The sequence below is a fragment of the Cavia porcellus genome, unplaced genomic scaffold (genome assembly GCF_034190915.1).
Source record: "Cavia porcellus strain 051 isolate PalLab524CR breed Dunkin Hartley unplaced genomic scaffold, mCavPor4.1 scaffold_2, whole genome shotgun sequence".
Classification (NCBI taxonomy): domain Eukaryota; kingdom Metazoa; phylum Chordata; class Mammalia; order Rodentia; family Caviidae; genus Cavia; species Cavia porcellus.
Genome location: NW_026947485.1, coordinates 33,997,301 through 34,017,909, shown reverse-complemented (window position 1 = coordinate 34,017,909; position 20,609 = coordinate 33,997,301). Strand labels below are relative to the sequence as shown.

At 43.1% G+C, this 20,609-nt stretch overlaps 1 protein-coding gene across 9 annotated transcripts in view; it reads left to right on the top strand.

Moving 5' to 3' along the window:
* Positions 1–20,609, top strand: part of Pde1c (phosphodiesterase 1C) — a 599,125-nt gene that overhangs the window by 105,100 nt on the left and 473,416 nt on the right. The window contains exon 1 of one of the 9 annotated variants that reach the window (XM_063240417.1): positions 6,434–6,659. The exons of 7 other annotated variants lie outside the window; for them this stretch is intronic. In XM_063240417.1, the coding sequence (XP_063096487.1) occupies positions 6,575–6,659 (85 nt within the window). In that variant the 5' untranslated portion in view covers positions 6,434–6,574. Of the gene's footprint in view, positions 1–6,433; positions 6,660–20,609 lie in introns of those variants that run through there. One more of the 9 variants, XM_063240423.1, reaches the window with a different exon arrangement.

Below are 20,609 nucleotides of genomic sequence, written 5' to 3'. Positions count from 1 at the left end.
GCTAGGCAAATTGACATAGGACTCATAGTAGGCATTCAGCCAACATTAGTACTTTTTCTCTTGGTCTCCAGGAAGCACAGAATATCCAGTCCTCTCCAGGAACTCTGAAGTAAGAAGAATTGACAGGGAATGTCTAAGCCAAACCTTTGAGCAAGAGTCAGGAGTCCAATAGGGGAACCCAATGCTTTGCCAGAGGCCCCAGCTGCTCCCTGGAGGATGAAGCCCCAGGTGTCTACAGTGGTAGCTTCTTTCTGGCTGCATTTTCTTCTTCATCTACCTTCTCAGCTTCCTTCCTGATAGTCCCTTTCTCCTGCTTGAAAGCATTCCATACCTCCTACTGTCTCAGCAAGAAAGCCCAAACCTGTCTCTGCTCCCCAGTTTCATCCAGGATTCTGGGGTGGTATGCAACAATGTTAGGAGCTTTTACTTTATTTTAGAAATCTCTTTAAAGTTAGGGTGTTTTAGGCAAAAGCAAGACATGACTAGATTTTAATTTTCAAATGTACCTTAGAAGCTAGAAGTCCTGCTGGTTGGGGAGAGGAAAAGCTGTTGGGATAATTGTGTGAAACCGTGTTTGCTTGGAAAAAAGGATGAGGCTACATGAGAAGTCTGAATAGATACATCAAGGTATTGGTTCACCAGAACTTGATGCCATTTATTGAGAAAGTCAGAGCATCAATATACAGGTTGCAACTTGACAATAGAGCAATGAGCACGACTATTTACAGAGATGGCACTATTGTGAAGAGTGAGGCTTTGATGACATTCTGGAAATGTTGTAGCTAGGAACTCAGAAGTACTTGACTATGAGAGGCAGGTGAGAGCAATGGTCAGCCTATGTGCAACCCTCTGAGCTCTGTATTCACCCTGGCATGGGGCTGCTTGAGCAAAGGGCTTCCTATTCTAATTCTTGCAGAGGCACACAGGTGTTCAGCAAAGACTCTTGCCTCAGTGAGTTTGGCCCAAGGACTGCCAAACAGTATTCTGACAGTCAGATGGATAATTCTCTTCCTATGAGGCCAGCTTGGAAGAGAGTGTAAAAGTACTGGTCTGAGAGTGTGAGAACTTTATTGCTTTCCTCAGCTCCCCAGGGGAACTCTGGAAGAGGAATGGAAAGATGAAAAATTCTTAGGTGTCCATAGAGCTCTCCTGGAAAGGAAAAGAGGTGCCCTGTTGCTCAAGGAAGCGATCCTGGATAGGCATAGGCATTTGAGTTACTAAGAGAGCCATCAAGAGTGAAGAACATTGCTCAAGGGAAGGGGACTAGAATGGGAATACAGTAGCCTCCTGGATCAATACCTGCAGAAAAGGAATTGACTGGAGAGATAGCACGAAAGTCAGGGGCGAGCTGTGCTCTGGATGCTCAGGGAACACAAGACACCCTGTGAAGTGGCTGTGGACGGTAAGGCCAGTGCTGGGAAGGTGAGGCTGCAGCACATCACCATGGAGCAAAGCTGGATAACAGAAATGTTGCAGAGTGGGAACATGGCAGAGGCTTGTGGTGGAAGAGTGACTCAGCACTGAGCATTCTTCCAAGTCAGGCCTTGGGTTGTCTTCAGATGCTTGCTTTCCAGGGCTTGTGCAATTCTGCGGCTAACTTGAGTGTTAGAGATCTAGACTTGCGACTCCCATTGCTCAAGGGGTGATATTCTGGGGCCGTGGACACAGATAGAAGTGAGCTCTGTGCCCATTCCTCTTTCCTGAGATTATGATTTGTATTTGAAATCAGAGGTATGAAAGAGACCTAGGAAACTAGTGATGATGATGGTGTAAAAGATGATAACATTTACTGAAAGTTTCCTATGTGTTAGGCCTGGGGTAAGACTAATATAAGTCATTTTCTTATAATTCATACCTTTCCTGAGAGATATATACTACATCTACATTTCACAGAGGAACAAATTAATTTTAAGACTCAAGAGAGGTTAATAATTTGCCTATGGCTGCATAGCCCGCAAGCTGAGATTTTTTTTTTCCTTAACTTTAAATGGTATTAACCAGTTTGTTATGGAGTTGTGTTCAAGTGCCTCTGAAGCCCATCGTAAAAGAAGACAGAGGTTGGAAGGTAAGGATTACTGACAAGTTCACTCCCTGACCCTGTCACAGCACCTCCTGGCCATGAAACATGGCCTTTTACACTTTGTAGCTCATCAGATATTTTTACCATGGCCTACTATATGCTATCACTGTGAGCCTTGGCCCACTGGATATTAGGAGAACTCAAGATGGGAGACAGCTTCTTCCTGACCTGAGAATGGCAGAAACTGTTAATGAAATGCCGAGGCACTGTTTGTTCTCTACATAAAAAACAAAAACAAAAACCTGTACTTTTTGGTAACATGTTCTAAATTTTATAGTTTTTCATATTTTCAAAATTATAAAAACTGCGGAGGGTGAGCATCTGGGTACAGTGGTGTAGAACTGCAATCTCAGCTACTCAGAAGGCTAAGGAGGAGGATTACAAGTTTAAGGCCAGTCTGGGCAACTTAGTGAGCCTGAGTCAAAATAAAAAAATGAAAAATGATGGTAGAGTACTATGTATGACGCACCAGGTTCAATCCCAGTAGCAAATGCGCGCGCACATACACACACATACACACACACACACCCAAGAAGCAATGAGCCCTTGCTATTAGTATCCCTTTTCTTACATAGAAAGACAGTGACACCCACTGTCAGATCGACACAGGGAATCAAAAGACATGACATTAGCATCTGGGTTAAAGTCCTAACATTTTAATTTTATTTTTAAAATATCTGTCAGATTCTTTTTTTTTTTTTTTTTCCAAGTACAGGGTCTCTGCAGTAAGTAAGCTACATCTGTAGCGTTTTAATTTTTTTTTTTTTTAATCTTGACACAAGGACACACTAAGTGACTAGCCTGTCCAGGCTGGATTGAACTCATGATCTTCCTGCCTCAGGCTCCTAGTATGCCAGGATTAAAAGACTGTGCCACTGTGCTTGGCCCAGATTCTTGCTTTTCTATTTGGTCATATCTAATTGTCACACTTTGAAGGAAATCATTTGACCCATGAACTGCTGCGGATATGAGTTAAGTTCCTACTCTCTTGAGATGCAGTCAGTGTCTTGGAAGAAATTAATGTTAACCTAATTAATCTTAGCTAATGACTGGATGAAACAATAAACACGTAGCTTCCTTCTTTCCATTTTTACCCTGCTTTCCTTCTTCCCTCTTCCCAGCTCTCCTTCCTTCTCTTCTTTTTGGTGATATAAAGGATTTAATGCAGAGACTTCTCACTGAGCTACATCCACACTCCAATTTTTATTTTCTGAGACAGGGTCTTGATACATCACTGAGTTGCCCAGGCCAGGCCTGTACTTTGGATCCTCCTGCCTCAGTCTCCCAGAGCACAGGCATGCACCACCATTCCTGGCTCTTCTTATCCTTCATTCATTCAAAAACATTAGTTGTTTTGCCTCCCTTGTTAGAATCGAGTCCAGTGGTTAAAAAAGATCTATTATTTTCCAAAATTAAATTTTCAAATAAATATACTAAAACTAAAATTTACCTAATTTCCTGGCAGGTGTAAGCCATACTTATTATAACCCTGAAGTTAACAATTGTTTTATGTAAAGGCCAAACTATATATTTTTGACCTGTGATCCACATGGTTTGAGGCATGAGCCACTCAACTCTTTTTGTAGTGTGAAAGCAGTTAGAGATAATCTGTAAGTAAAGGACTCTTGCTATGTTCCAATCAAGCTATTTTTGGGCAACAAAATTTGAATTTCATACAGTTGCAATGCATCAGTAAGATATTAGTCTTCCTTTGAATGTTTTCAATCATGTAAAAATGTGATAGGTATTCTTAGCTTCAAGACTATAAAAACAGGTGACAAGCTGGATTCAGCTTGGAGGTGTTAATTTATTGGCATCTGCTTCAGCTACAAAGCCAGAGGATTGGCACGACTGTTGGGTTTCTTGGTTAGGTTCTTTTATGTCACAGGCTTTCTTGAGGGAGCATTCCTGAAACAGCAAGCACAGCCATGCTTCTTTCCATTTCAGTCTTGATCATACTCTTCCTTGGCTTACATAATGTTAGCATCGGACTTCGCTTGGTTTGGTGGAAGAGCCCTGCATAGAGACGGCTGATGAAGTAATGCATTTAGTGGTTCTGTAGGTGTGTACTCTCTGATACTAAGGAGGGAGATAATGATTCTGGGGAGGAGCTGCTTAAAAACAGTTCTAATTGTTCAGGCAAGTTATTTTTATCAGACTTAAGGGACAGATGAATGATCACATTGTTATTATTTTTATAGATTATATTTCAGGAAGCTTTTCTGTTAAGAGTGATGAAGTAGCAGTTTTAATTTCACTCACTGAAGGAAAAAGTTCCATCACATTAGGCTTTTGTTCTTAATAATTTACTACAGGAGACTCAGGACTTTTACACTCCTTATTCCAGGACTTTTATTTGAATAAATAAGGCACGTATTTCAGCTAAAGGGCCGAAAATACAGGCAAAATACAAAGAAATGGGAACTGCTAGAAACGTGATGGTTATCATATTAAAATATGTAATATTGTATGTAATACATATAATGTTATGTCTAAAACTTTTACTTTTAAGATTAATGGTAATAACAGTAGGTAAAATATATTTTTGTCACCGAGAACCTTTTCCCATGGTGTCTGTGTAGTGAAATGTCAGAATCGACAGTTGCACATAGCATATGCCTCCCCTGTGCCCAGGCTGACAGACTTCCTCTCATTTCATCCTCCTCTTAGATGAGCACAGTGACACCAAGCAGACTGATGTTTAAAGACATGTAGCTGGTAAGTGATGTGGCCAGAGTTCAGGCCCAGGTCTGTGTATGTGTTAAACCTTTTCACACCTCCACACTATAACCAGCCTCACACGTGAGCATTACAGACTGAGGTCTACATCATACTTGGAAACCCTGATTCCCAGGCTGAGATGGGCCATTCTGTGTGACATGGTGTCTGTGTCACCAATTGCCTTTATCATTAGTTTATCTTATCACCAACCTAACCAAATTATCAGTTTGTGATTTTAGATTTTTTTCTCCAGAGGATTTGAAGCTAACTTTCCAACTACACTCTGACATAGCAAAAATACATTTCTTTAGATGTCTGCCTATATTCTAGCACCTAGGAGGCTGAGACAAGAGGATCTCAAGTTCAAGCCTAGCGTGAGCAACTTAACGATTTAGGAAGACCCTGCCTCAAAAAAATATTCATTTATTTAAAATACATAGTGAAAATTAAATTCCTGAGGCATGCATTAACCTGGGTTTCAGTGCGCTTGGAGGCACTGAATGAGTCTTTTGAAACCATGCACAGAACACTGCAGGTGTGTTTTTATCACCTTTTCTGGAGGGAGTTTCTAATTCTCATTAGATTCTGAAGTCATAGATTCACTGCCTTCTAAACCCAGTTGGAACTAACTAGGAATATACCTGCCAGACTCACCCACAAGTGTGTACTGTGTTAAATACCAAGACAACAGAAGAGGTTACATTAATTGTAGTTCCATGGTGCCTGGGCATAGCTCTGCCCTTGTTACACTAGGTGGACCCCACCTCTGGTTTCAGCTTTCCTCTTCCTCTGCTGGTGGAGGGAATGATTTTCCCACCATAAGCTTTACCTAACTTAGTAGTAGTAGGCATGGAAAGACCAAAGACATGTCTGACATCATAAAGTTAAAGTTGTGTATCCGAGCTCTGCATTATTTAGATGGAACATTTCTTTATTGCCCATCTCAAACTCAGTTCCGTTTTCGTTCACAAAAGCATCACCTATGAGTCTGGTAAGACCTCTTCCAAATTCAACAATTCCGGGAGACTTGGCAGTGAGGAAGCTACTGGAAATGGATTTTCTAACTCGGTTGTAAATTGCACTTTTTTTTTTTTTTTTTTTTTTTTTTTTTTTTTAAATTTAAGCGCTAGCGCGCGAAAAGGCATGGATGGGTTACTTGGATAAGCATCTTCTGGGCAGGGCTGTTGATAGGTTCTATTAAGGGGGCTCCTGGCTAGATCTGGGGACAGCTGTGGGAGGAAGCGGGCGCGGCGATTCTCCTGACTTCCTTGTTTGGAGTAAACTTTGGCGGGATCTGACGGCTAAGAGCTTTGCTTTTCCAGCTGTAGATACGCTTTTGGGGCGCCGTCCCGCCCGCCAGAAGAAGCCTATGTAAAGGAGCGAGACGTCAAATCTCAGCCCTCCCCTCGGGTTCCGAGCCCCAGCAGCCTCCCGGGAGGCGCCGGAGACGCCGACGCCGAGGACGGGCGCGCGCGGCCGGGCGCCCCAGGGAGCAGCCCCGGAGGCCGGACCTCGCCCACCCGGCCCCGCACGCTCAGGGACGCGCGCCGCGATGGGGCTGCGGGCGGCGGCTCGCTGACTTCCCGGTGCCGCCGCGGTCCTTGACGCTGCGTCCCGGCGCCCGCAGCCGGCGCGCTCCGCTCGCTTCCACGCGGGTCCGCGGCGACAGCGCCGAGCGGCGCGGAGGGGACGGCGCCCCGCGCGGGGTGCACGCTCCTCCCGGGACCCCGCACGCCGCCGGCCCAGCTGCGCGTCTGCCGGGCCTGCCGAGCCATGACGGACGCCAGCAACAGGAAGGAGGGCTTCAAAAAATGCAGGAGCGCCACTTTCAGCATCGATGGCTACAGCTTCACCATCGGTGAGAACTTCCCGCCCGCTCTGCTCTGGGACCCGGCTTAGGCAGACACCCTTTTGCTGCGCGCCTGCGAGGGTCCCTTCTCGGCGGGGAAGAGGGTGGTCGGGAGTTGGGCTGGGCCCGAGGGCGCTCGGCCTGGGGGCACAGCCTGGAAACTGCGCCCAGGGACATCCCTGGCACCCTTCAGGGCTGGAGCTGGCATCCCTCTGGAGCCAGCCGGTTTCAGGGTCACGGCCCTCTCACTGCTCTGTTTCCTTGGTGTGATTTGAGTAAGGAAGCCCGGATAGAAGGGATACAGACCAGACCGGGACAGAGACCGAGGGACAGGGATACCAAGGCAAGGAAGATGGAAAGCAACAGAAAGAGGTGGACTTGATAGGCAGTAAGACACACACCACACACAGAGAGACAGACACACAGAGACAGACAGACAGACAGACAGACACACACACACACACACGCACACACACACACACACACACAGAGACAGACAGATAGACACACACACACACACACACACACACGCACGCACACACACAGACATGCACACACAGTCAGAGATAGTGAATGAGAATGGCAGAGACTTTAGATGAAGGCACCTTGACTGGGTGAAAAATAGACAGGTGCTAAGATTCAAACAATAGAGTGAGAGAGGGGGAGAGGGAGAAAGGGAGAGAGGAAAAGAGGAAGAGAAGGAAGGAGAAGAAGGGCAAAGAGGCAGAGAAGAGAAGGTGGCCCAGAGGCTGAGGAGAGAGGCAGGATACAGCAGGCAGGGAGAGAGGAATAATATGTCTTGCTCCTGAAATCCTGAAGGAGCTGGTGTCCGAGCTGTGGGCCCGGGTTTGCCCCTCCTGCCCACTGGATCCCAGTGGCGCTTGCTGGCTTTCCACCCCAGTTCACTAAGAAGGGCTGATAAGGGGAGGCTGGAGGCGAGCTCAGGGAGCCCGGCCACATTAAGATCTGCCCTTGATTCGTTCACTGTTGATCTCATACGCTTTCATTGCTTTGAAACAACTTGTTAAGGCCTTGCTGCTTCATTTTCCCATAATGGGGGCCGATGGGAGGCCCTGATAGCCTGGGGAAGCAAGGAAGCCCCCTTTCTGGAGAATGCGCTTGCATTCCTACTTTGGGGAGTGCTCAGTTTACTACAGCTTTAAATCTTAATCCCAAAGACTTAAAATTTGAGAATGTGATTTTGTTTCCTGGTGTGTTGCACCTGCTATGAGGTGTGGTGGAAGAGACCAATGCTCAAGTCTAGGTCACTTTTGCTCCTAGCGAAGTGGACCAAGGTTTCACGGGCATGAATTGGACACCTCCTTTTCCCCCAAAAATGCTATATTTCACTATTCAAAGACTGCCCACACTGCTTCACTACACAGCCAGGAATAGTGTTTCCTCAACTTGACATTGAGAAATTTTGTCTTTTAGATAGATGCCTGTTTCACTTGCTGCTGTCTCTACTGTCTTATCTGCATCAGAAAGATAACCTCTTCTTCTTGTCTGTAGTTCCTACAAGTCTCCTGTAAACCCTCAACTGCACTGGAACCACCTATTTGGGCACCTATAGGTAGTCCTTGTTGTCTTTGCTAATTTATCTTTCAGCCTTCAAGTAGGTAGGTCCTGGGGGGCATTTGTAGCAATGAATTAAAAGTTAACAGAGTCAAAAGTGTGTGATTAAAATTGTTCATTGTCCTGTAAATATGTATCACTTTTCTTGACTCTTTTAAAAGTGATTTTTAAGTTTTACTTGGTAGTTCCTGCTGGAGCTCGTCTTCCAAACAGGTGAATTCCTCAAATGTAGGATGATAGCGTGGTCTTCTTCCTTCTTAAGCCTTCCCTCCCCATTAAAAGAGATGTCTACTTGGTTGATGGTCAGAAAGGACCCCAAAGTGAGCTGATCAGCAAATTGAGATAGATTCCAGCAAATTTCTAATTGCTGGGTATTTCTTCATTTACTTCTTTGCATCTAGCTTCCTCCCCTTTGTCCTTCAACAAATTTTTTAAAATTTTATTTTTATGTATTTTATTTATTTATTTTTTGAGACATGGTCTCACTAGGTAGTTTGGGCTGTCCTTAAATGCCTTTGTAGCTTAAATTGGCCTGAACTCTCAATCTGCCTGCAGCAGTCTCCCAAATGCTGGGATTATAAGCCTAACCACACAGGTTGTGAGAGATTTTTAAAATTGTATTTTACTAAATAGAGATGAACACAATGCTTGCCACATAGAAATGATTCAGAGCACTTAAACTAATGTAATGGCAAGTTTATTACGAAGATAAGTTAGAGTTAGGAACTGCATTAGGGAATTTGTATTCTTGCAGTGATGTGATATGTTTATGTATAACCCTTTGACAAAGTAGAAATTAGTGTGATAAGAAACATGTTAGTAATTTTAGGCTAATACACATGTTTTAGAAAATACAGATAATCAAAAAGAAAGAAAATAACCTGTATTTTTATCACCCAATGCTGAATACTAATGTTTTTTGTGTACATTTTCTAGTACCTTTTTTTTGAGATGAGGTTTCACTATATAGTTCAGGCTGGCCTTGAACTTACTGTGTAGTCCAGCCTGGCCTTAAACTTGTGGCAGACCTCCTGCCTCACCCTCCCAAGTACTGTGATAATGGTATGTGCCATCACACCTGTCTTCTAGTACTTGTTTATATACATATAATAATTCTTTAACAAAATGCAAGCACAACACTTGGCAATCTATTATTTAATAATAATTATTATCTTTGTTTCCTGTCATATGAAAAATATTTATTTAAATAGTCTCTTATTGGTGGATGTTTAGACTTTTGATTTTTACCTTAATAAGCAGTGAGCAAACCAAATACATGAATACATCCATGGTTACTTTTTAAAGGTAAACTTTAAAAGCATTGTTTGCTTGATTCAAGAGTACGTATGTTTTTAGAACCTTTAAAGTACATTGCTCACCTCTCCTCTGGAAAGATTTATGAATTTATAGTGTCATCAGCAGTGCTACTCACAGTCTCTCATGAATGCTTGGCATTATCATTTTTTAAATAAAGTTTCTACTTTGAGATATGGAAGATGATAACTCAGTTCCACAAGTTGTTTTACTTCTTTCTTAAGTTTGCTTTTTAATTTCCTTTGACTATATTTTTTCTCTGAAGAGTTTCATCTCTTTTATATTTTCAAGTGCTTTTATTTATTTATTTATTTATTTATTTATTTTTTTTTGTCTTTTTCGTTTTTATCGGTACCAGGGATCGAACTCACGACTGCCTGCTTACAAGGCAGGCGCTTATGCCGCTGAGCTAAATCCCCAGCCCCTCAAGTGCTTTTAATATGTATAATATGTATCAATTATATATAGCCAATGGATTAATTACACATATCATGCAAATATCACTGTTGCATATTAATATTGTACATTATAATATGCATTAATACCTTATTAATGCACATGGGTAAGGGAGTCAAATGTATGCAGGTCTGCATCTGTTTCTGTGTATACATGTATGTGTGTATAACACTTGCAAGTGATGTCTATTATGTATGTTACAAGTAATTCTTCCAAGCAGGAGTCACATTCTTGCTGTATCTGTATGTGGCACTTTGAGAATGAATAGACATCTTGTGGCCCACACCTGAAATTGCCGGCTCGTCATATGTTTCACCATGATGGAGTAATATAGTCACTCTCCTGCCATGTTAGAGAAGACTCTGATGGTGGCCCTCAAGTTTCTCCTTTCTTGGCATCTGACCTGTCATGGGAACTGCTTCGTCTTCTGGTGTAGTAGATTTGCAGAAGTTTCTGGTCAAAAGGGTTCTTATAAGAAATTGGAGTTTTTCACAGGAGAGGCCTGTGAGGACAGTGGGGACTTCAGTAGCTCTGCCATCAGGGAGATGTGAGCCACCCCTGTGGAAAGGTCACAGAGTCTACTGGGCATTCTGCTGATGAGACTTCTCTCTGCATATTTCTGGGTGGGCAGGGAGACAGCTCCAGCTGGTTGGGTCTCCCTCAGGAATGGTGTTCCCCAGGGATATGTGGACAGATGTGGTGCCTTCAGTAGTCACCAGGCTGGGGACCTGGGACAGAGGTCAGAGGCAGTTGAGTGTAAGGACTATACCAAACACCAGGAATGCCTCTGTGAAGCAGCCTGGCTTTGGTCCCTCTGACATAGAAGCCTGGAGTGGCTGAATTGTGCTGCACCTAGATGCAGGTGCTCTGGGAACTGAGGGTCGAGGATGGAGGATGCCCTGAAAACAGGCACATCCAGGTGGAAAGAGAAGCTGTGGGGTGAGGGTCACTCAATATCCAGTAAATATCCAGCTCCTGAAAACAGGGATGTTCATTTGAAAAATAAGATTCTGCTCCAGGCTGTTACTCATTTCATACTTAAATATTGTTACACACATGCCTCATCAATCAAACCACACGTGACCTACGTATGGCTTTCCAGTGATTTTAGTCACGATAACCACTCTAATCATGAAGTCAGTGACCTCTGCCATTGATTCCTCCATATAGATTTCTACACATGGCACGTATTCACTTGTGTCTAAGACCTCTTAACCACATTTCCATTTCGTGACCTGAGATAACCATATAAAAAGAGCATGAAAACACTGGTCATGGTGCACAAGGTAAGACCACACTGCACCAGGAGCTGGTGGGAGGCAGTCTGATTAGCCTTATTTCTTTTACCTAATCTTCCTCCAGGAAGCAGGGACCTTCCCAGCATAAGGCAAAAGTTTGACTCATTGTGGTTTTGCTCTACTCAGGGCTGGTTCAGCAGATCTGACAAACTCCCAGATCTCTTCATCAAGATGATAAGAACGCTGATGCGGGAAGCAGCAAAGCCCAGTGGAGGGATCAGTGCAGACGTGGCCTGAAATTCACTCTTCCATTACCTTTCTGTGTCACTTCTGGCACGTGTTGGGTTGGTATTAAGTGAGGCCATCTGAAATACAAACAAATGCCCCCCTCCACCCCAACCTAGAGTTTCTCTGCAAAAAACCCAGCAACAGTATTTTCCTTATTAAATCCTTGGAATGGAGAGGGGGCCTCACTCACTCTCTGTTGATGCTCCCCTGTCTTCAGAGAAGAAAATGGGGTCAGGGAAGGCTCTCATTTACCTCTTATCATTAGTGTTGGCATCCATGTGTGGAAGGAAAGGGAGGAAACAGCAGCTGAGAGGATGTGCAGTTGGTGAGTGTGTGGTAAATAAGCTGTGTTTTTTGGTGGTTGTATTGTGGGAAGCGCTAGACGTGTTCCAGAGAAGTGTCATTAGCAAAAGGACGTATGATTCCTCTAGCAGCTGCCTAGGATCACCTGACATGTATGTATTTTTCTCTTTTGGTTGTTATAGAGGATCAAACACAAGGGTTCCCTCGACAGCAGTCTGAGAGGTGGAAAGTTTGTTGCTGTGGGGCTAGCGGTCAGGGTTCCTTGTTCCACTCTTGGGCTGCTAGTGGAAGCCTGAAGCTACAGTTGGTATGCACTGTATTTTTTTCTTCTATGTGCATACTTGTGATAAAGTCTAAGTTATAATTTAGGCACAGTAAGAGATCAGCAATAACTAATAATGACTAGAACAATTATAACGTATTGTGATAAGAATTATATGAATGTGCTATCTCTCAGAATATTTTATGATACTTTACATGCTAATGGGTGGGTAGCATATGCAGCATGGATGCCGTGGATTAAAGGATAATTCATGTCCAGGTGAAATGGAATGGGATGGTAAGATTTTATCATCCTATGCAGACCAGGCTGCAATTTAAAACTTATGAATTGTTTATTTCTGGAATTTTCCACTTACTAGTTTTGGACTGCAATTGGCTGTGGGCAGTTGAAAACTTCAGAAACTGAAACTAAAGATAATGAAGAGCTACAGCCACCACCTTGTACTCTTTGATCTGATTCCCTCTCTTCTCACATGACTGGGAAGACTGGAGGCTGAGTCAGGTGGAGCAGGGTGTGGAGAGAGGAGCTGTGCAGCTAGGGCTTGTGTCCTCTGCTGTGCCTCTCATCTTTCTCCAGTCTGCACATTGGCCAGGTTATTTCACCTCCCAACTTCCATTTCCTCTTCAGGTATAATGAGATTTGTGGTCCATGTGTGTGGACTATGATGAGGATCAAGAATAGTCATGTTGGACCAGGGATTGAGCTCAGCAGTTCAAGCACTTGCCTGGTAAGTGCAAGGTTGTGAGTTTGATCCCTGGTACAAACAAACAAACAAACAAACAAACAAGAAAAAAGGTATTCATACTTGAAAACAATGCTCCAGTGCCTCTAAACTACTTTTTTGTTATTAGAGACATGTTAATATTGGTGAAATCAAGGTTCTTGTACCCCTGCCTTACAACTTTCCCTTCCAACCAGGAGAAACCATGAGCTCTCATGTGGGCTTTTCATTGTCACTAGCTTCTGGAGTGCGTGGTTTTAGGGATGTCAGCCAGGAGGTTGTGTTTGTCATGGGAAAAAAGGGGTGTGAATACAGAATGACTTGCTCTGTCTACCAAGCAAACCGTTTAGTTTCTGTGAGCTTCACTTTTCTCTAGGAGCAAATGGATCTAGTGACAGCTTCCTCGATGGTGAGCCATACATGTGAAGGGTGGCACACCGTGCACAGCGGCTGGGTGTCATACTGTGTCTGCTCAATGTTCCTTCCTTTTGCTTGGAATCATAGAGTGAGTACATCTGGTGCTGGCAGGGAGAGGGAGAGTCAGTCTGTGATCCTGAAGACTTGGGGTGATCTCTCTAGGGCAGCAGCCAGGATGCCCTATACAACTGTGTTGGTCCTTGACACCAAGTGGGAACAAGAGTTGAGTGTGCACTAAGCTTCTTCGTGTTCTCCTCTCCTGGGCTGATGGGTCTTCCTGGGCCATATAGTTTGCTTGGCCCAGCCACCAAGACTCCAGGCCAGAGTTTACCTGTACCATAGGAAAGCTGGGAGCGGTTGAACAGCATTACAAGAATGATACTTCTGGGCCTGGGTTTTGAACTGGCTGGGGACACAGCAGGAAGAGGGGCCCATTGTTAAATTGCCTGTCAGTAGAGTGCAGAATATCATAAGCACTGAAGTTGGTCACTGGGGGTTGAAATCCTGAACCCCATCTTCCTTTTGTTGTGTTCTGTGGTATTTCATGGGTAACATAAAGTTTTCTAAGCTGTAAAATGGGCATAAGTAAATAGCATCTATTTTGCCAGGTTGAGAAAGAAAATACAATAATGCAAGTAGAGGTCTTAGCAGAGCCAAGTTGTCTACTGGGTACAGTAGACATTGTGCTCAGGACACAATAATTTCAGAAACCTATGAAAATATTTTAATTTCTTTTAAATAAGACTTTCAAATAAACTGTAATCATTCATAAAGTTTCAATCAAGCAAGATGAATAATCCCTAGAGATCTGATATACAACATTGCATTTATGCTTTAGGTAAAGATTTTTTAAGCAGGTAAATCTCATGTTAAGTGTTCTTATCAGAAGTTATTTAAAAAGTTAAATAATTATAATACCAATATATTTGGAATAGTGAAAGTGAATAGTGAAATCCTAAAATAGAGTTAACATCTTTAGAAATCAATTTTTGTGCAACAAGGTAGCCACAAAAGCAACATATCTAGGGTGGATGGAAATCTTAATGTGACTTTAGCTTCTAGAGTTGTGCCTGGCGCATGGCAAGCATTGAAAATCATTAGCTGCTATCATTAGTTAATGACCATTTGCTGCGTATTTCCAAGTGTTCCTGCTTAACTGCAGGATCAACTTCATTCTGATTTGTTGTAAAACCTTGTGACTTCAGTTCATTTTGGTAGACTTTGTTACAGTGAAGAATAAATGTGATAATAGACAAGAGCTATGGCACATTGAGCCTGGGTCCTGCTCAGAACTAATGTACTACCGGGGTTTGAGAAACCATATATGAAGAAAGTAAGAGCATATCTTCTGGAGCTGGTCTATCTTGGTTTGAATATTGTCTTCACAGTAAGTAATTTATTATGTGTGTGATCTTGGACAAGCTACATAGCCCCCATATATTTAAATGTGCTTCTTTATTAAATGGAGGTAGATACAATATTTATCTTCTAGGGCGTTAGAGGTTAAATGAGTTTGTATACATTAAGCACTCAAAACTGCACATGGGACATAGTAGGTTCTAGGTGGCTGTCACAGTAATATTTTTATTATTACTAATTCATAATAAATTTTCCTAATCTAATAACATGAAAACAATAATAATAATGATAACAAACTCTGAGTCCTAGTTGATCAGATAAATATATATGTTGTTCTTTGTAGAGCTATAAGGTGATCTTGATCTTCTGGTTTTTGCTATTCAATACTGATATTCACGTTTATTTACTTGGGTGTGGGTCTCCCACTGCCACATTGGATTCTTATTGGCCTCCAAGTATCTTCTGCCCTAGTTAATCATCTTTTAGACTTTGTCCTCTGGGTTGGTTTGGCAAAGTAAGTCCTTACTTCTGGCCCTGTCTAGATAGTAAGCTTGCCTGGGCTGGGAGAGGAAAATGATGCTGAAGACCTGGGCGCTGTAACTAGTTCTGGTCCTTCCTCCTCTCTAGCCTTGGGGAAGATCATTCACCTCTTTGAGGCCCCAGGACCTCCTTCATACTGGGACATTAACATTCTTTCCTTGTTGAATTATTGGGAGATCTAGTAGGGCCAGAAATAGAGGAACTCAGCCACTCAAGGTACCTTGTAATTGATAGCTTTGGTTGTGATGATGGAGGGGCTCTGAAATCAGGGAGTGGACAAGACTCCTAGACTCACAGCTGCTTTCCTGGGTGGTGCTTACCAGCCTGTCCCCAGTTACTTCCTATAGCCCTGAACAGCCACTTATGTCAAGTGCTGGCTTCGCTGCAAGGCTGTCTTTGTTTTAGGGTAGGATTTTTGACCAGCCTAGAGACCTGGAGTGGCTGCCTCTCTGAGCACTTCCAGCTGGGTTTGGGTAATCTGTGCCAGCTGCTTTGGGGAGAGCCAGTTGGCACTTCCCATGCTGCTGGCAAGGGGTTCTGGAGTATGACAGGAAATTGGACTGAGATTCAGGCTTCCCCAAGAAGCCTGTGTGAGCTTGGAGGCAGAACTGCTGAAAGCTAGTTTGTACTTGGTAGAGGTCAGCAACTTCAGGCTAAAGGTTCACACTACTCAAGGATCTGTCCTGGAGTATCAGGCCACATGTGCCATGGAGGAGTTTATTCTCCTAAAAGCAAATTAAGTGGATTCATTGACCTCATGCCTGTTTTCTGTTCCTCCTCTTGGCTGTGCTCCTTTTCCTCTTCTGGATAGCTCCACAGGGTGGTTCAGGTAGAATTCCATGGGCTTGGAGAAGAAAGTTGAAGAAGGATTATCCATCCTGGACTTGCAGATGAGAGGGTTTTTTGGAGATACTATAATTCAGTTTTCAGAAGTATAGCTACACAAATGGAGAAATGACTTGCTCAGGGTCAAAGTAATAAGTGAGGGTTTCAGTGCAGTTCAGCTCCAGGGTTCATGTGTGTGCATGTGTATGTGTTTCAAATGCTGGATTGAACCTGCTCAGTTATTTATTGTATTCCTCAGATGTTTTGGCTTTTGGAGATCGTATAAAAATATATATGGTAGAAAAATATTCCTTCTTTATTTTTGAACAAACCAGAGTTGAATTGCCAAGTTCTGACATTCACCACTTAAAAGCTATTTGACTACTTTTTAAACGTTCTTTATCTTCTTGTGAAATCTCGTAAAGGAAGAGTAGTAATGTCTACACATGATGTGACAGTGGCCTAGGAAAGAGATGATTGCAGGTGCTTATAAAAATATTAGTTGCTTTCCTTTCCTTTTCTCTCTCCATAGTGTATGTCAAAACTCAAGGTGTTTCAGCTGGCTTAGATGTTTTCCCCATCCTCACTAAGCATGAGAAACTTCAGCCCTTTCCTGCTCTCTGAGAAGCCCCAGGAGAAAGCTAGAATTATTTTACTTTGACTTTGGGCCCAGGGAACCCAAATTAACTCAGTAGGGTTTAGGCATGGATTGGGAAAGTGGTTAGATTTCTATTTTAAAGTTCTTAGTTTACAGTTTCCTAAGGAGGCCCACTGTGTCTAATGACTCATCTTTCTCTAACAGTTGGAAGCTACTTTAGATTTTCAAAATTTGTCAAGTCAGTAAATATTGAAGGGGCCTCCATTGTTTCTGAAAGAGGGAGCCAGCAGGATCTGAGCTGAACTCCATCCTCACCATCTGCTGGGGGCCCAGGGAAGCCCAATTTTCCAACAAGAAGCGTTTTCCTCCTTTCTCATCTGGATTATTCATGAGGCCAGTTGTTTGAGATGATGAAAAAAGTTTAAAAAATGTAGAAGTTCATCTGTGTAAGACCATCAGCTGTGTCATAGTGACTGTTTCAAGAGGCTTTTTTTTTTGGAGTTTTAATCAGTTAATATGCAAAATGTTACCCTCATATTGATAACGAGTCTTTATCACTTGTGGTGGACTTTCCAAACATTAACTCAGCAGATTCTACCCAAACCTCTACTAGATCACCATGATTAATTTCATTTTACAGGTTTATAGGAATTGCTTGGATAAGGAAACTCTGTGGTTGCTTCCACTTCCTACAGGAGGTCAGCTTTGAGTCCTGAAGGCCACCCTGGCTTTCCCAGAGTGGTGAGGGTTCAGAGGAGTGGCTAAGTGGAGCTGTTATTCCAAGGAGTCTCAATGATTGTTTCAGAACAATGACTCATACGGTTCCTACAGTTCCGGAAGCCAAGACATCTAAACTAGAAACCTGAGAACCATCTTACTTTGTTTTCCTGTGCCCCCACTTCTCCTTCATCTAATTCGTATTTGGATCTTACATATGTTCTGATCTTGTGTACCTCCTATTTAAACTCTGTTGTAGTCAGGGCTTACAAAGAGAACAATTACATACAGGACATAGTCACCCAGAGTTAAACACAAGAAAGTGCAGGAAATCTGTCTATAACACTAAAAACCTAGAAAATCTAGCCGAGGGCCTGGAACCCATCGCAATAACCTGCATGAGTTCAGCTGAAAACCTAGAGCCCATGACAGTGCCTTCCATGAGTCCAGCTGGAGGCCTAGAACCTATGACAATGATTTATGCCAGTCTGTTTTATGGATCTGCATTGGCATGGCCCAAAGGTCAGTGGTAGCAGCTGGAAAGTCTATGCTAGTGGGGTGAAGAATCTGTGCTAGTAGGCTGCGGGGTCTATGCTGGAGTCAAGAAGCAACACTCAAAATAAGGACCAGGGCTTCCCAGAAAAGTACTACAGCTGTCCTCAGCAACAATGAGGTCCCGAGCCCCTCTGACAATGGGAACAGCCGAGTTTGTATCAGGAAGCCAGTGTGACAAGTTTCTCCTGGAGACTGAGCAGCACATCATCTTTCCCTTCAGAGCTAGGAAGTGATGATCAAAGTAAGGACCAGAGCTCCTCCAAAGTGAACTGCAGCTACTGTCAGTGACCACAAGATCCTGAGTCTGTTAGATCCTCTGATGATGAGAATAGCCAAGTTCATATCAGGGAAGAAACTCCACAAGTTCCTCCAGGAGAACCAACAGCTCCAAACAACAGCAACACTTAGTAGAACACATAATATTTCTCTGATCTTTTCCACGTCTCCTTTTCATGCTGGCAGCAGTCCTCAGGTGGATCATCCATGCTCACACCATGCTGATTCAGTTCAGCTGGTGTTTAAATTGACCACCAGTTACCAGTCCACTACAGGTGGTCATGGTGGAACATGCTTATAATCCCAGGTCTCCATGGCTGAGGCAGGAGGAGTGGGAATTCAAGCTTGGCTTGGGCAGCTTAGTGACCTAGTAGCATATGTCAAATAAAAAATTATTGGCACTATAGCTAAGTGTGAAGGCCCTGGGTTCAATCTGTAGTACTGTGGGTTGGGGGCTTATAGTGCCTTCCCTTTGCTTACATAGGGCCAAGTCCACATTCCCAGGTATGGCTCACAGGCTTTTAAAGTGTGGCCTTTGCTTTTGTTTGATCATGCTTTTGCCTAACCTGCCTGGCCATGGATTTCAGTCACTTACTCTGCCTGTTTTTAGGGGGTCATCCACCATAGGGAAGCCAGGGTATCAGGCATCAGTGATATGTGTAAGCCAGACAGACCAGCCTTGATGACGTGGTGTCTACAATCTAGTGTGGTCCACGGACACACAGCACTAGCTGTGACTGTGCTCTGTTCTCTGATGGGAAGTCCAGGGTGCTGTGGGAATATCCAGAGTATCTGGGATGTATGGAGTCTTCCCTAATGAAGGAATGGAGAAGATGTGGGAGAGGATATGGGTGGAGTAGATAACCTGTGCAGTGGCCCTGTGGCCAGAGGATGAAGATGGGCTGTCATCTGTCAGATTGGTAGAGGGGGAGCATAGATTGGGAAGAGGCTAATTGATGATGAAAGCTCTGAAATATGAGGCCTATAAAAGGCAAAGTTTTGTTTTTTTTCCAAAGAGTAGTGGAAGGAAACAAACCATTCTAAGCAGAGACAACATGATCAGATTTTTGTTTATAAACACTTGCTCTGGCTATTCTGTGGTGCATCTGTGAGTTAGTGTGGATGGTCTTGCTATCTAGCCATTACTGTGTGTCTGATGTCCCTCTTCAGTATCTGGAATTCCTGTATACTTTTAATTATTCTCTCTTTGGAAACAACCAGACAAACTTTCAGGCTGCCAAGTGGCAGAGGGTCCTTGAGATGTGGAGGTATTTTTCATTTTCTCTCTTACTTAATTTCAGTTTTTAATAAAATGATGATAGCATTATTAATTTGATTTACCTATGAAATCATACATATTCATTTTAGGAAGTCAGAAGAGAAAATCTCATTACCTAAAGATGAACTCTGTTAATATCCTATCGTATGTTCACATGATATTCCATTACAGCACTATTGAAATGGGATCATGCCAGCTATTATTTTACTTTATTTTAAAAGACCTTATTGAAAGAATTCCCGGAAAATGATGGAGTGGTGAACAGCAGAGAAACAGCCTTTCTGATATTTGTGGTTGAGACTTTGAAATATAACAGTATGAAAAAGGGAAGAAGAAAGAAACAGGGTCCCCAGGATCCAGCAAGGTTTGAAATGAGACTTGAAGCCCACTGGGAAAGCGAAGAAGAGACCTCAGTACAGAAGAAGAAGCTAACAAGTGGTGATTTCTCCCTGAGTCCTAGCTTACTGTGTGGGAGGGGTGGCTTGAACCTGCAGATGCCTGGTGACTGTTGGAGGTCCCAGAGGTATCTAGAGAGAAATGCATCAGTGGAATGGAGCAGTGGAGACAGCAGTCTGTAGTGGCTAGTTATTTGGGTTCAGACATCCCCCAGGAGAGGATGATCTCCTGGGGGACATCTTGGAAAGGGGACTACTGAGGTTGGAATCCAGAACAACTGCAGGCTGCCTCTACCCAGTAGCTCTCAGTGTTGGTACAGCAGAACTGAGAAGACATCTCTGACAAGAAGTCATTTTTTAAGGGTTCTCAATACTTGCAGTAAAACTACTCCCTATAAGCAGCTTACAGAGATCACCAGGAATTAAACTAGAAAAATAGAAAATGGAAGATATGGAAGCAAGGTGCAGTTCCAGACTTCCATTTTGACAAAGGCAAATCAAGAAAGCAATGATGTGGAATAATTTGAAAGCCACCTACCTCGACTCTCTGAAATAATAACAACAGAAGTAACAAAGCAGGGTGAATGAAAATCAAATCAGAAATAATTTCTCAGGTAACTACTGAGATGGTGACTGTAATGAATGATGTGGTTAGTGCCTTTATAGCAGACACTGATAAAAATAGAAGAGCTTAGAAAAATGATGAAAATCATTGGTGATCAACATAGGAAAGAAATGGAATCCATGAAACAGAATCAGGAGATTAAACGCACATCCAGGCGATCAAAAATTCTATTGAAGGTACACACACCAAAATAAG